General features: G+C 38.5%; 2 protein-coding genes across 2 annotated transcripts; one reads left to right on the forward strand and one right to left on the reverse strand.

The window, feature by feature from the left end:
- The first annotated feature begins 5160 nt into the window (after window positions 1-5160).
- Window positions 5161-7451, forward strand: DEFB134 (defensin beta 134). The gene is made up of 2 exons (XM_016200244.1): window positions 5161-5218; window positions 7309-7451. Exons 1-2 carry the CDS (start codon window positions 5161-5163, stop codon window positions 7449-7451), a joined length of 201 nt encoding a protein of 66 aa, XP_016055730.1.
- Window positions 7452-12402: 4951 nt separating this feature from the next.
- Window positions 12403-14307, reverse strand: DEFB135 (defensin beta 135). Its single transcript, XM_016200260.1, has 2 exons — window positions 14250-14307; window positions 12403-12572 (listed from the first exon to the last, which is right to left on the reverse strand). The coding sequence occupies exons 1-2, from the start codon at window positions 14305-14307 to the stop codon at window positions 12403-12405; spliced, it is 228 nt and encodes a 75-aa protein (XP_016055746.1).
- Between the last annotated feature and the right edge of the window lie 1266 nt (window positions 14308-15573).

Here is a 15573-nt window from a genome sequence, read left to right on the forward strand (position 1 = left end):
TTCAAATTTTTTGAGTAGATACCCAAAAGAGGGATTGCTGGGTCATATGATAACTCTATTCTCAATTTTTTAGGACCTTCCATACTGTTTTCTATAGTGGTTGTAACAGTTTACATTCCCACCAACAGTGAACAAGAATTCCTTTTTATCCAAAACCTCTCCAACACTCGTTATTTCTTGTCTTATTGATAATAACCATTCTAACAGGTGTGAGGTGGTATCTCATTGTAGTTTTGACTTGCATTTCCCTAATAGCTAGTTAAGTTGAGCATCTTTTCATGTATCTGTTGGCCATTTGTATGTCTTCTTGGGAGAAGTGTTCATTCAGGTCCTCTGTCCATTTTTTAATTGGATTGTTTGGTGGTGAGTTGTATGAGTTCTTTATATATTTTGGATATTAACCCTTTGTTGGAGCTATTGTCTGCAAATATCTTCTCAAATTTGATTGGTTGCCTTTTGTTTTATTGGCTGTTTCTTGTGCTGTGCAGAAACTTTTTAGTTTGATATAGCCCATTCATTTATTTTTGCCTTTACTTCCCTTGCCTTTGGGGTCAAATTCATAAAATCTTCTCTAAGGCCAAGGTCCACAAGTTTAGTACCTATGTTTTCTTTTATGTAATTTGTTGTTTCAGGTCTTACTTCTTAAAATTAAGAAATATATATCTAAATAATTGTTGAGTTAAAAAACAAATACCTGAATATTGGACATATTTTGTACTGGATAAAAACAAAAAATGTATTTCGAAACCATGGGATACAACTAAAATACTACTCAGATAATAATTATACCCTTAAATTAGAAGACTGAAATAAAAAAATAGATTCTCTCCCTTCACCTCCTAAAGAAATAGAAATCTGAAAGAAGAAAATAATGAAAAACATACTACTATAATGGAAATTTTAAAATTTTAGATAAAATGACAAATCTGTAGAAAATACAACTTACTCAAACTGGCACAAGAAGAAATGGAAAATCTAAATAGTCCTAAAATTCTTTTAAATTTTTAATTTTTTACTAAAACATTCACACAAATAAATTCCAAGCCTAGATTAACTTCTTGGTAAGTAAGATATATAAAGAAGAAAAAACCAATTGTACACAATTCTCCAAGGGAAAAGGCAAAGAGGGAAGATGTGCCTTCTCATTTCAACATGAAGGACAATATTAGAAAGGAAATTTCAGGCCATTATACTCATACTCAATCAAAACTTTCAAACAAAACAGCAAATTACTACAGCAATATATAAAAAGCATCTAGATGAGCTTATTTCTGGATTATAAAATTTGTTTTTTGGCAAACAAAAAGAGAGGAGACCCCAGCCTCTCTTACCCCATAATGATGAATAGTTAGATAGCTATCCATGAACAAAAATAGCTCTGGGAGAGCTCTATAACTCCTGTAAGAAATTTGAGCAACACGATGAAACAAAAACACCTGAGAATAATAACACAAAAAAATATATGTTGAAACCTAACCCCCAAGATGATGATATTTGGAAGTGGAACCTTCAGGAGGTGATTAGGTCATGTAGGTGTAATCCTAATGAGTGGGATCTGTTCCTTTATAAAAGAGATCCCAGAGAGCTCCCTTATTTTCGTTTCTTTGTGTGAGGACACAGAGAGAAGATACTTATCTAACAGCCAAGAAGCAGGGTTTCACCAGACAACAAATCCATTCATGCATTGGTCTTGGACTGCTCAGACTCCAGAACTGTGAGAAATAAATAAATCTCTGTTGTGTATAAGCCACCCATTCTGTGGTGGTATTCTTATAGCAGCCCACTAAAAGGAACATACAACAAGACACAATAAGAACTCCTTGGGACACAAGGATGGTTCAACATATGGAAATCAATAAACATGATACACCACATTGATAGACTGAATGATAAAATTATATAATCATCTTAATAAATGCAGAAATTGAATTTACAAAATATAACATTCTTTCATGAAAAACTCTCAACGTAATGGTTATAGAAGAAATGTACCGCAAGAGAATAAAAGCCACCTATGACAATCCCACAACTAGCATAATGGTCAATGATGAAAGTATGAAAGGTTTTCTTCTAAGATCAGGAAAAGGAAAAGGATGCACCTTTTGACCACATAGTACTGGAAATTCTACCACAGCAATTAGGCAAGAAAAAGAAATAAAAGTTATCAAAATTGGAAGGAAGAAATAAAAGTGTCATCACTTAAAGAAAACACTAAAGACTCCACCAAAAAACTGTTAGAACTAGTAAATGAATTCAGTAAATTCACAGGATACAAAATCAATGTACAGGAATTTGTGACATTTCTACACACTACTAACAAACTATCAGAAAGAGAAATTAAGAATATAATTCCATTTACAATTGCATCAAAAAGGATAAAATACCTAGGATTAAATTTAAACAAGGAAGTGAAAGACCTATACATGGAAAACTATACAATAGAGATAAAAGAAATTGGAAATGACACAAATAAATGGAAAAATATACCATGATCATGGACTGGAAGAATTAAAATTGTCAAATTGTCCATACTACCCAAACCAATCTACAGATTCAATTCAATTCCTATCAAAACTCCAATGGCAAGGGAAACAAAAACAAAAATAAACAAATGGGGCTACATCAAACCAAAAAGCCTCTGCAGAGCAAAGCAAACCATCATCAAAACAAAAGGCAACTTACTGAATGGGAGAAGATATTTGCAAATCATACATCTAACAAGGGTTTAGTATCCAAAATATAGAAAGAACTCATATAACTCAAGAACAAAAACACAAGCAATCTTATTTTTTTAAATGAGCAGAGGTTCTGAATAGATATTATCCAAAGAAGGCATACAGGTGGCCAAAGATATATGAAAAGATGTTCAACCTCACTAATTATTAGGGAAATACAGAACAAAACCACAGTGAAATATCACCCCACAGCTGTTAGAGTGACTATTATCAAAAAGACAAGAAACAAGCATTGGAAAAGATATGGAGAAAAGAGAGCCCAGGTACACTCTTGGTGGGAATGCAGATTGGTGCAACCACTGTGGAAACCAGTATGGAGATTCCTCAAAAAATTAATAGAACTACCATATGATCCAGCTATTCCACTACTGGGCATTTACCCAAAGAACACAAAAACATAAATTCAAAAAGTATATTCACCCTTATGTTCATTGCAGCACTATTTACAAAAGTCAAGATATAGAAACAACCTAAGGGTCCATCAATAGATGAACGAATAAAGAAAGTGTGATATATATGATAGAATATTATTCAGCCATAAAAAGGAATGAAACCTTGCCATTTGCATCAGTGTGGATGGACCTTAAGAGTATTATGCAAAGTGAGTAAGTCAGAGAAAGACAGATACCATATAATTTTAATCATATGTGGAATCGAAAACAGAAAAAAACAAATATACAAACAAAATAAAACTCATAGATACAGAGAACAGATCAGTGGTTAGACCTTGGGGATTATCTCTTCATAGTGTACACAAATGTCAAGTTATAATGTTGTACACCTGAAACTCATATATTTTAAAAAAACAAGAGATAGCAAACATTAGTGAGGATATGGAAAACAGGGAATACTGTTGATAGAAATGTAAACTGGTGCAGCCATTATGAAAAACAGTATAGAATTTTCTTAAAAAAATAAAATTAGAAATACCACATGATCCAGCAATCCCATTTCAAGGTATATATTCAAAGGAAACAAAATTGTATCTCAAAGAGTTATCTGCACACTCATGCTTATTCCAGCATCATTTACAGCAGCCAACATATGGGAACCTCAGTGACCATCAACACTAAGTGGATAGAGAAAATGTGGTATATATATGCAATAGAACACCAGTCAGCCATAAAAAAGAGAGAAATCCTGCCATTTGTGACAACATGGATGAAACAGGAGGACATTATGCTAATTGGGAGAAAACCAGACACAGAGAATTACTGTGTTATCTCCCTTACATGTGAAATCTCAAAAAATCAAATTCATAGAACCAGAAAGTAAAGTGGTGGTTGCCAGGGGTTGGGAGGTGGGGGAAATGGGGAGATGTTGATCAAAGGGAACAAACTTTCAATTATAAAATCAGATAGTTCTAAAGATCTAATGTATAGCATGATGACTCTAGTTAATAATAGTGTATGATATACTTGAAGTTTGCTAAGACAGTAAATCTTACTGTCACCAAGCAAACAAAAAAAGACTATTTGAGGTGAAGGATGTGTTAATAAGCTTGATTGTGATCATCACTTCACCATGTGTGTATATTTCAAATCATCACATTTTATTCCTTACATGTATACAATTTTTATTTGTCAATTATACCTCAGTAAAATGGGGGAGGAAGAAGTCATGAAGAATGTTTGTGGAGGGGTGATATTTTTATTATCTTGAATGTGATGATGGTTTCAAAAAACTGGATATGTGTCCAAACTTATCAATTTGTATACTTTAATATTTGCAGTTCTTATGTCATTTACATCTCAGTAAAGATGGTTTTAAATAGTGACAGTTATAAAAAATGTCCTTGAGAGAATATTATGCAACTTTAAAAAAAATACTACTTAAAGACTTTATAATGGCACAGCAAATACTTATGGTATATAGCATATTACAAAAGCAGGATACCCAATTACAAGTATATTAAGTTTATAACTATGCAAAACAAAATATTAAAGAATAAACTAGGCATAAATAAAACTTTCTTAAGAAACACAAATGTTGTCTCTGAGAGATAGGGCTCAAGTATAACTTTTCTTTCCATGTACTTTTTAATATTTAACAAATTTTCTAAAATTAGCACTTAATTTTTGTTGTAACGTAAAGACTGAACAAAATAAACTTCATTTATTTTAAAAAAAGAAAAGGCATACAGTTCTCAGGTCTCCATTAGCACTTTTGGAAAACCCAAGTGGGGGAGCAGTGCCTTTTTCAAAAGGAAAAGCTGTCAAACGGGAGTAGCTGTCAGTTCTCCCCTCATATAAGCATTACTAACTCAGCTGCCTCAGGAGAGATCAGTGTAGCATATCTACCTGGAGCAGGGCATACCCTAGACATGAGAGCTTTGTACAGGGGTGTGTGCCCAATCTTCCCTTTCTGCTCTCTGACAGCCAGTGTCCGACCCTGCCACCAGCCTCCTCAACAGAAGATCCTAGCCATGAAGCCTCTCCTCATCGTGTTTGTCTTTCTAGTCTTCTGGGACCCAGCACTGGCAGGTAAAATGGAAGTCTTCCTGGGAGGGTCCTTTGTCTAGAAGTGCAGTTCCACTCAGCAAACCTATGAATGTCCTCCCACCATTTTCAAAGTGAAAAAAAAGCATCAAGCAGCTTTGATTTCAGCAAGGCCTGAGCTTGAATCTTGGCTCTCCAACTTGTTAACTGTACTGCTGTAGGCAAAAGTCTGAGCTTTTTTAAACTTTAGTCTCTTCACTTACAAAACAGAAATAATGATACTAACCTCAGAGTCTGGCAAGAATTAAATGGGATAATGTATAGAATATGCCTATAAATAATATGTACAGTGCCTGACTTATGAAAAGTATCATTATATTTTCATTAGTAACCCCCCATCCTGTTTTGCCACTATTTTGTCTCTAATTCAGGAACATATCTATCTAGTCGTACTAGCCAAAACCAGCAAATAGTGATAACATTTTAAGCTTTCTAATATGCTGAAATTGCATATAGTAAATTTACTATTTGTAAAGTCCTTAGGTACATAGTGAAACAGATTTGGAACTGCTTGTTCCAAGAGAATTAATGAGCTTCATATGATGAAAGAAATGTCTGATTAGATGAGGTAATGGCTAGAGAGACATGAAGGAGAACACTAACTGGCCTCATGTTCTGACTTTAGAAATCTCATCTTGAATACTCTCTTCACTTGGTGTTATTGAATCAATTCAAGTCCATATGTTATAGGGTCCCATTTAATTTCTCACCATCCCTGAAGTATTCTCTAGGCAAATGAGCCAGATTTTCAGATCATGTGACTCAGTAGGCTGATTTTAAGAATCCATAGGATCAAGGCCTTTTAAAGCTGTTGATGGGATCAATTCCACTATGGTTTATGGCAATGGATCCATGGTCTCTATACAGTCAACAATCAGATGTAATCTCCAATATTCCATTTAGTGTCTTATACATTTCCATAGCTGGTCTTTTTCATAGGACTTTCTTGCCTCATATACAAACCATTACACTTCATCTTCTTGGGCTTCCATCTTGCCAGCTAAGTAACACTGATCCCTTCTTTTTTCCTATAGAACAGTTACCCTCCAGAGCATGATGACTTGGATAGGGTATATGTTGGCTCAAAATATCAACACATGGACAAATAGTGTCACTCTTGTCCTTTTAACACCCTCTTATATATGAACATAAACAAATATTCATAGTTTGAAGACCCTGTAGAGTCACATGTCTACAAAATTGTAAGCTTAGCTTAAATGCCTTGGGCTCTAATAAGACACCCCAAATCTTCAGCAGTGATTTCACCCTCCTCTGAACTAATACCATTCCATGTTGCAAATGTTTCAATGGGCTTGTCATGCTTCTTTCCCCTCTCACAGGTATTTTGTGTTTCTTTTCTCATTGTCTAGACTGAAAATTCCTTGAGATTAAGGTCTATGTCATACTCAAATCTGTACCCCAACATACCTGGGTTTATAAAAACTGGTTTGGGAATGAATAAATAATTTTAAAATGAGTTAATGATTACATGTATAGGTAACTTGATTGTTTAGAGTGTATTAACTGACCAATTTGGGGAAACTTCCAAGTTACTAATTGTCTTAGTCAGCTCAGACTGCCGTAAAAAAATACCACAAACTGCATGGCTTAAACAAACTTTATTTTCTCTTAGTTTTAGAGGCTGAAAAGTCTAAGATCAACTGCAGGTAGATTCAATTTCTGACAAGAGTTATATTCCTGGCTTATATACAGCCATCTTCTTTCTGTATCTTCTACCAATAAAGCCACCAATCCTATTAATTTAGGCCACCAATCCTAATGCATTGACCTTATTTCACTTTATCTCCTGAAGTCCCTATCACCAAATACAGTCAAACTGAGGATTAGGGTTTCAACATATGAATGGGCAGGGCGGGGCGGGGCGGGGGGGGGGGGGGGGCAATTCAATCTAAAGCACAAGTTAATTTTTTTCAGTCAGAATCATTGATTCAAATAGAATTAATCATATGACCTAGTCTTCTTGGAATCCAGTGTGATGGAAAATGGAGGGACTTGTCATTTTACAGTCCAAAGGGACCTATAGTGAATTATTCTTCCATTTATTTTCTCTCCAGGATTGATTCCAATATTACCAGAAATGCACAAGAAATGCTATGGAAATGGCATCTGCAGACTTGAGTGCTATGGAAGTGAAATGTTAGTTGCCTACTGTATGTTCCAGCTGGAGTGCTGTGTCAAAGGAAACCCTGATCCCTGATGTGAGAAGCCAGTGAATGTCAATTAACTTGGAAGTCCATGTTCACCCCCATCTTTCACACAGTCAAGGAATTTTAATTAAACTGTGACACTGTGATGTGCCCACAACTGTTGGTTTTTAGCATTTTTATAAGCCTTTGAGTTGTTATGATTTTGGATTTTAAAAACTGGTCCACAGCCTCCCTAAAAACAGCTAAGCTCCTCATGAAAACAACCTAGAATACATTTCCTCACTTCAAAGTGATATCCGTGCTCTCCTCGGTGCCTGCTTATCCCTTCACTTATAGAAAGGATGTCTTAATTATTCACAGAGGCTTCAAATTATAAAAACATCTTTTTATACCTAGGCTTTCAGCTCCCCACATACCTTTGCTTAGGTCCTCCCACCTATAGAGGAACAGATCTTCCCTGATGACTTGGTATCCCTCACACAGACTACATAGGCAAGGCTTAGCTGCAGGCTGCCTCAAGTCTTGACTGAGCCTGACCCTGCGATTCTTCATACAGACTCCATGAGGCAGGTTCTCATTCACCACCCTGGTTTCAAGGAGTGAAACCATGGAACTTTACACCTCAGCCTGCTTAGGGTCCAGCTACAGGCTATGAGACCATTTGGCTATGGTTTAGAGTTGGCTCCTGAGCAGTAGAGTGGCCCACACTTCTACTGCCCATCATCAGGCCCCTCTGGTGGGGTGTCATCCTGTGGAACTCGGTGCTAACACCATGCTTTGCTGCTAGTGTCAGTAATAAACTGTCTAAATCCACCTAGATGCATTGTTCTCTTTGCCGGCCAAACTTCTGAAAGTATAACAGGCCAACCTAGAAATGCTGGTTGTCCTGCTGACTACTGCGATGCTAGTGAATGTCTACCCACCCGCTCAACACCACCAACCCATATACAGATGCTCGAGTGTGCGAGGGCTGCATGTGCTGCTCAGGAAGAGGGGTGCAGTGGCAGAGGGGGGGCAGAGATTCTGATTGTGGAACACTTCTCTTCAGCTTCAGCGCTCAATACAGCTTCGACTCTCTAGTAATTCTGAAAGGACAAAACTCTAGGTGCAGAGTCAATTGTTGACTGGGAGGGCTGAGGAAACAACGGCTAAGTCCTGGCCTGAAATGACAGTACTGCCTTTTTAGCCTCCTCACTGCAACTGGGAAGAGATGAAGGAATAGTGGGTGAGAAAGAATAAGGGGTTGTGAAGTTCTACCCTCCCAGACATTGTTCAGTCTGTGATAAAATCTAGTGCTGGTGTCTTTAGTTTGGGGAGATACTAAGAGTATAGTAGAGTGTGTCTTCCTCTCAGAGACCCATACTGTGGTCATTAGGGGAGATAAGTTAAGTAGAATGGAAACAGAGATGCCCTGGAATGGTAACCTTGGTTGTTAAGTATCCAGAGTATGGAATGTATCAAGACAGGGCCCAGGAAAACTATCATATTCTGAAGGAGGCAGGGAATTCTTATTTGAAGAGCACTGAATCTTCTGCAACTTTACCCTCATAACATACAGGTAGCCTTGTTTTACTCTTTCACTTCAAATATGTGTTCTTTAAACACACAAATAAACTATAACTTGAAGAACCCAGCTGTTATTGGGGAAGTTGAGGTATTCCTTTCCCCACTGAGTGCTTGGAGTGGAGTCCTTATGATATCCAGAGAAAAAAAATTTCTGAGACTCACATGGAAGAATGAGCGATTTGTATTTGTATGGAATTACATCTCTGGGTTTCCAAAGTCCCATTTCCCTTAATCCAGTGTAGCTGGGGTTTCAGCAAAGCTAAAAGCAAAGCAAGTGTCTGTAGTTTCCATTCCATGTTGCAGCCAGATCCAGTTAAGCATCAGGCTCATTGCAGTCCATTGTGTGTGTGAGTGCAGGGGAGCCAAGAGAGCACGTCCCCTGCAACAAGAGTCCCAAGAGCACAAGAGAAACCAAGAGGAACAAGAGAGCAAACTCCTTGGCTTAAGGGATTAAATATCCCAAATTTTCCACCTTGCAGTGCCCATGCCTATTCTGGCCAATGACCTGTTCCCAAATGTGACTGAAGACAAGTACCCTCCCGACATCACCCCACTTTACTAGGAATGTGTCTCTCTCCCCTCCGCTGAACCCCTGGGAGTTGTAGCTTCCTGACAAAGCTACCCAAATGACATGCCTATAATATTTGGCCTTCCTTTTGCTCCTTTCCTGTTATTAATAACTAGGTTAATTACAATGGTATCATATCCTCAGGTGATGATTTAAAAAAAAGAAACTATTAAACTGTAAGTAATAATAGCATTCTAAAGTACTTAGGGACGATTGTACTGATGCTTGTAACTTACTTTGAAATGCATCCAAACAGTTAGATGGATTGTTGCATATATTTTTTTATCCATAGAACTTAGTTCTTTGTGTGGAGCTGGAGGGCTGATACTGGCCTTAATCTATTGGCATAAATTCAGTTGTATGTGGAGAAGTGAATGAATATAAGGGGAACAATTTTTGCAAAGATTCCTGGAAAGAGAGAGGAATATGGATTCCATAGGATGGTATCTCTTTCCCGTCAGGCCACATAAGCATCTTCCTGAGTTCTGTGCAGAAAAAAAAAGATTGCAGGAAGCAGCAGTAAATACTATTTTCGAAAGAGACTCTGTGAGACTTGAGACCATGGGCTGCATTGATTTAATGCCTAGGTGATGGGGGGAAAATGCAGAACAGGGCTATTTACCCTGTCTCAGTATGGACCGGCATAAGGCTGACTCAGTGAAGCTTACACCCAATGTGGCAACCTTTTCTTTTGCCCCAAATCATATGGAGAGATATCAGTGTGACTATGACAGCACCAACCACAATGGCAGCTACAGTCAAATTTCAGTGGTAGACACCAACACAGGGACCCAATGAATAAAAGCACGAAAGAGTTTTTAGGTAGGTCACATAAGACACATCCAAGGTCTCTCAGCAGTAAATGAGTGATTTGAGGTAGACAAGATGAGAAAGCACAACCCAGTACAATTATAACTCCATTGCTATTCAAAGGCATGACGAAGTTCATATGTCACAGAAGGCTGTTAAGTTAGAAAAAACCTAACTTAATCTACTCTATTCCACAAGCACTTATGGACCAAATGAGCTTGCAACAGTAAACACTAAAAACAGAAAAAAAGAAAGTACCCTGATTATTGGTTGTAGTAGAGAAGAGCCACCTGTTCTACCTGAACAGGACACACTCAGAATGGATGTAGCAGATGGCAGGAGTGACGTTAAGGACATTGAAACATGACGTGGCTGTGTATATCACCACCTTTGTCTTTTCCTTAGAAGAGCCAAAAGAGTCTAGTTCAGTGTTAGAATGTAATCTGCACAGAATGGGTACTTCAGCCATCACAGCAGCCAGCTCCAGACTGTGATAGTGTCCCTTCCCAAGAGTTTGCCCATCAGAAGCTAACTATTCTTTCTCTCCTTGTCGTATTGGAAACACCTCTTCTCTCTCATTGGCTTAATTCCTCCTAAAACCTATTCAAAAAAGAAGAGGCTGAGTCCTTATTAACTTGAATGATTTATCTTGCTTATGATGGTGAAAATTAATAATAGTTAAGAATTGAAACACTTTTATGGCCTGGTAAACAGTACCAAATTTCTCTGTGCACTATAAACTACAACATACATTGTATTTAAACTTAAATATTTTCCTTTTTGTTTTTTGTTTTTTAAATATATCTGTATTGATTTCAGAGAGAGAAAGGGAGAGGGGGAGAGAGAGATAGAAACATCAATGATGAGAGTCATTGATCGAGCCCACAACCCGGGCATGCACCCTGACCGGGTATAGAACTGCGATCTCCTGGATCTTAAGTCGATACTCAACCACTGAGCCACAACTGGCAGGGCAAACTTAAATATTTTCAATATGAATTTTACGTTATTATTTCCAATGTCAAGTAATGAGTGTTCCTTCAGAGGTTCCCAAGTAGAAAAGTTAGACAATCCAATAGAAAAATGGATGAAAGTCAATAAACCTGTGAAAAGGTGCTCAGTTTTATTAGTTATCAGTGAAATGCAAATTAAACCACCATACATTATCATTATATGCCCCCCTCCCTGATGGAAAAAAGAAGCAGAAAATACTAATTGTAGAAAAGGAGGTAAGCAACAAGAACTACTAAAAAGTATGGGTGGGAATACAGATTGGTACAACCAATTTAGAAGAGGATTTAGCAATATCTACTAAAACCGAGTGTATGCATGGCCTGTGACTATCAGTGCCACACCTTGCAATATACCCACAGAAATGCTTGCATAAAAAACCTCATAAAAAATATGTACCAAAAAATGTGTTCAAGAATGTTCATGATAGCACAATTCACAAGAGCCCAAAACTGAAAACTACACAAATAGTCATCTACACTAAAATATTCAAATAAATTGTGATATATTCCCCAATTAAATACTATACAACATTGAGAATGAGTAAACTACAATTATGTCAAAAATATAAATAAATGTTATAAAAACAACATAGATTAGAAAAAGCCAGATGCAAAGAAGTACCTGCTGTATAATTCCATTTATATAAAATGCATAAGCAGGTGCCAGGATTTATGGTATTAGAATTCAGAGAATTGGCCTTTGTGGTCCTGGCAGGGATGTAGGAATATTCTTTCCTTCACCTGAGTGCAGGTTACATGGGTGTGTTAGATTTGTGAAATTCATTAATATGTTCTCTTATGATTTGTACACTTTAAACTTCAATAAAGGTTTTAGGAAATTTTAATAAGGAATAAATGAACAACAAAAAAAGTACTTGGATATTAACTAAGAGATTATTTCCATAGGAGGCACAATGAATGCCCTTAAAGAGAAACACAGCAGACACAGAAACATGGAGAGGTTAAAGCCATTGTTTTAATGGGATGGTGCAACTGAGGAGGATCTGGGTCCCCAGAGGAAATCAGTGAGAACCTCAGATACAGCTATTTCCCAACCAAAATAGGTAACTCCTTTTTGTCTATGCAACACAGATATGTAGTATCACAAAAAATATGAAATATTTCTTTTCTTCCACATTTCATCCTGCAAGAACCTTTCAGCCGCCAGCATGAAGAAAAGAGGCTTCTTATATATGCATTCACTCCACTTCTAACTGCCAACAGAAACAAAGGTAAATAAATGCACAGTGTCCTGTAAGGTCATGGTATTGTGAATAAATTAGATTGTAGACTGTACTTTAGAACTTTTTCATGGAAAATTGGACAGGATCAAAACATCAAAGTCATGTTATTGCTGGATGTTGCTTTTTCAGTTGCTTTGAGGTTATTTTCCAGAGACCTTGTTATAAGTCTTTAGTTCCCATGGTCCCTACTTACATGTGCAGGCCACAAGGCCCAGCAGATTCAGCTTGGAACAACTTGCAATGGAAAGATCATTTAGACCTGGGAGTATTCCCAGGAGTTTTCAGAGGTCCCAATCCAGGAGGCATGAAAAGTCTGGAATAGTACCAGGCAGTTTGAGGTTGCCACAGTGTTGGCTTGATGAAGGAACAATCACTGACCCAGAATTATGGGAGGCTGTGGTTCTGGCCCCACATTCCCAGTAACATTCTCTGTGACTTTTTTGCCAAGTGCCTTACTCCCTGCCTTGGTTTAATCACAGGGTACATGAAAATGTCCCAAGGGATACTAAGTGTGAAGTGGTTTGAATACCTAAAACACATACCTAAATCTATTGCTAGTATTTTTACTAACCTTAAGACCTGGGTGCCTCTGGAAGCTGAGGAGTAGGGGAGGAGGGATAGGAAGGCAGTTTAAGAAGGTCAGGGTGGCTCAGAGTCACCCTACCGAACTATCCACTCTGTGTGCTAAGCCTTACCAGTCTCTCCACCCAGCTGATCCATGGGACCATCTATGGGGGCTTTGTGGTGTGAGGATAATCAGTTTGATATTACCAAATTTGCAAGCAAATCTGTCCATTAGCCCTGGTACACCTCTCTGGAAACAAAGGAGTCCAGTGGAGACACGATGCAAAGCGTCCAGAGGTCCTGAGATCCAGGACCGCAGCAGCACAGCAGCAATCTCAATGCCATCCTCATCTGTACCTGTCTTTGGAGTACTTCACGCCTGGCCCTTAAGTGCTACCTTTTGAATATGCAGGTTTAAGGCATGGGTAAAAGCTGCAGAGCTCAGAAAACCACAAGCAAAACAATTTTTGAGAACCTCCACTTAAGTGACTTAAATGGACCCTTCTCCATTCTATTAAGTTGCTGGCTTCTGTCCAAAGAATGTAAATTCTGACCCCTCTAACTGACGTTCCATAGGATCCCGTCATGCTGTGGGTAAGTACATCTGAACAACCAGCTCCATATGCTGATTCTGTTCAGTATCAAACATGCCTTCATTTCTAAACCTGTGAGAAATCATGCAGGTAACTGACTTAGGAGGGCAAGTTCTAAGAGTCCTAAAGAAACAGTCCCCCTAACCCCCGCCCCCGCCCAAATTCTACCTGACCTCTAAAGGTCTCATGCATTCGCTCTGCTCCATTTCTGCCAATACCATCAGTCCAACTTTCCCCTCAAACTTTACTAACTCCCCATACCAAAATCCAGAACCTGCTTCTTCTCTGAAGAGAGGCACCTCCTATTATGTGTCCTTGGCATCTTCTCTCCATTCCCTGGAACAGCCCAGAGCGTCCATGTCTGCTCACATCCCTCCCTGTTGCTGCTTTTTTTTTCATCTAAGTCCTGCTTTCTTCTCATTCTTGGAGAATCTCACATCCTCTTTCTCTTCACTCTTTATAATTCTACAGGGAGGAGATTCCATTTTACCTGGTGGAACATAGGAGAGCAAGACAAGGACCATGAGGACCAAGAATAAGCTCCTCATGGCTGAACCAATCAGCAAAGAGATGGCTAAGAAACAAGGGAGAGTCACTTCATATGCAGCTCCTAAGAGATGAGGCACGGCCTGGCTAGTGAACTTTTCAAGAACAAGAACATCTGCTCGCTCCACTGGGCAGTCCAATAAACTAAAGGTCTAACTTTGAACATGACGTCTCCCCATTAAAACACACTTCCTGAGTGCCACTTACATGCTGGCAACTGAATTCACACTGTGTCAACAGCCTTATTCTAAGCCATAGTAGGATGCTGTGTAAGTATTTTTGTATCTTCAGTGTACATCCATTTAACAAATGCCTATAGTGTGCAAAGAACTGTAAGGCTGCCTTATATAGTTGACAAAGTGTTTTCAATAGTAGTTTTCAATCTCACACACAAAAAGAAAAAGCCCAGGTAGATACTATTTAAAAAACTGAGAACATGAAGCTCAAGTGGAATAAATGACTTTCCCAAGTTGCCATGGACCGTAAATGGCAGCACCATGCTCACTCCTGCACACACCATACTCTTCTCCACCCCAGTGCCCGGTTCCTGCCGATCGATTAAGTTTCCCTGAAGCCTCCTTTCCTGTTCTTCTTGGCTAACTCCTGCTTACCCTTAAAGGTTCTACTCCAGGGTATCATCTCCTCCAGGAACACTTCCTTGCTTCCCCCAAAGCTCAATTTGGTGCCCCAAGTTTTCATAGTATCCTGTACATAAAACTACTGTAGTTCTTACCTCATTGTATTAAAAGTATAACTTTATGAAGTATATGACTGTAAGGACAAGAGTCTTCTCTACTGTCTACATCCTTGGAACCCAGCACAAGGCCTGGCTGAGAGTGCCACAAATGATGGTCGCATTGAATTGAACTGAGTCTCTCCCTCTTTCTGCTCTCCAGACCTCTCTATTTCCATGCCCCATGCTGGATTTCTCCTCCATCCCCATAGTAACCCTGGCCCGTGCATGTTTTCCCACATTGGGCCTGTGCCTCACTTCTTACAGATATGAGTCTGAGGAGGGGAACAGTGGGCTGAGTAAGACTGAATATTTGTCACATGTCAGATTCATGGCCAGTGTTGCAGAACCTCCTTTCTCTACAGAAACTCATGGAGATAAGGACCGCCCACTTTGCTACAACTGTACTAAGAAATTTGAGGAGGGGAAAGAGACTTAAATGCCCAAACAAAAAAATCATGTTCTGTAGACAGCCTGGCAGGAGCTAAGAAAGAATGTAAACTAGACCTGAGGATTTCTGGGCTCTAGTCCCAGT

Source organism: Miniopterus natalensis, chromosome 4, assembly GCF_054644295.1.
Source record: "Miniopterus natalensis isolate mMinNat1 chromosome 4, mMinNat1.hap1, whole genome shotgun sequence".
NCBI lineage: Eukaryota > Metazoa > Chordata > Mammalia > Chiroptera > Miniopteridae > Miniopterus > Miniopterus natalensis.

Bases quoted from the DNA above. Each gene is read 5' to 3' on its own strand.
- DEFB134 (XM_016200244.1), top strand. From the start codon at position 5,161: ATGAAGCCTCTCCTCATCGTGTTTGTCTTTCTAGTCTTCTGGGACCCA. The intron at 5,219-7,308 runs GTAAAATGGAAG...TTTTCTCTCCAG, and splicing joins CTGGGACCCAGCACTGGCAG to GATTGATTCCAATATTACCA.
- DEFB135 (XM_016200260.1), bottom strand. From the start codon at position 14,307: ATGAGGAGCTTATTCTTGGTCCTCATGGTCCTTGTCTTGCTCTCCTAT. The intron at 12,573-14,249 runs GTAAAATGGAAT...TTCTGTTGGCAG, and splicing joins GCTCTCCTATGTTCCACCAG to TTAGAAGTGGAGTGAATGCA.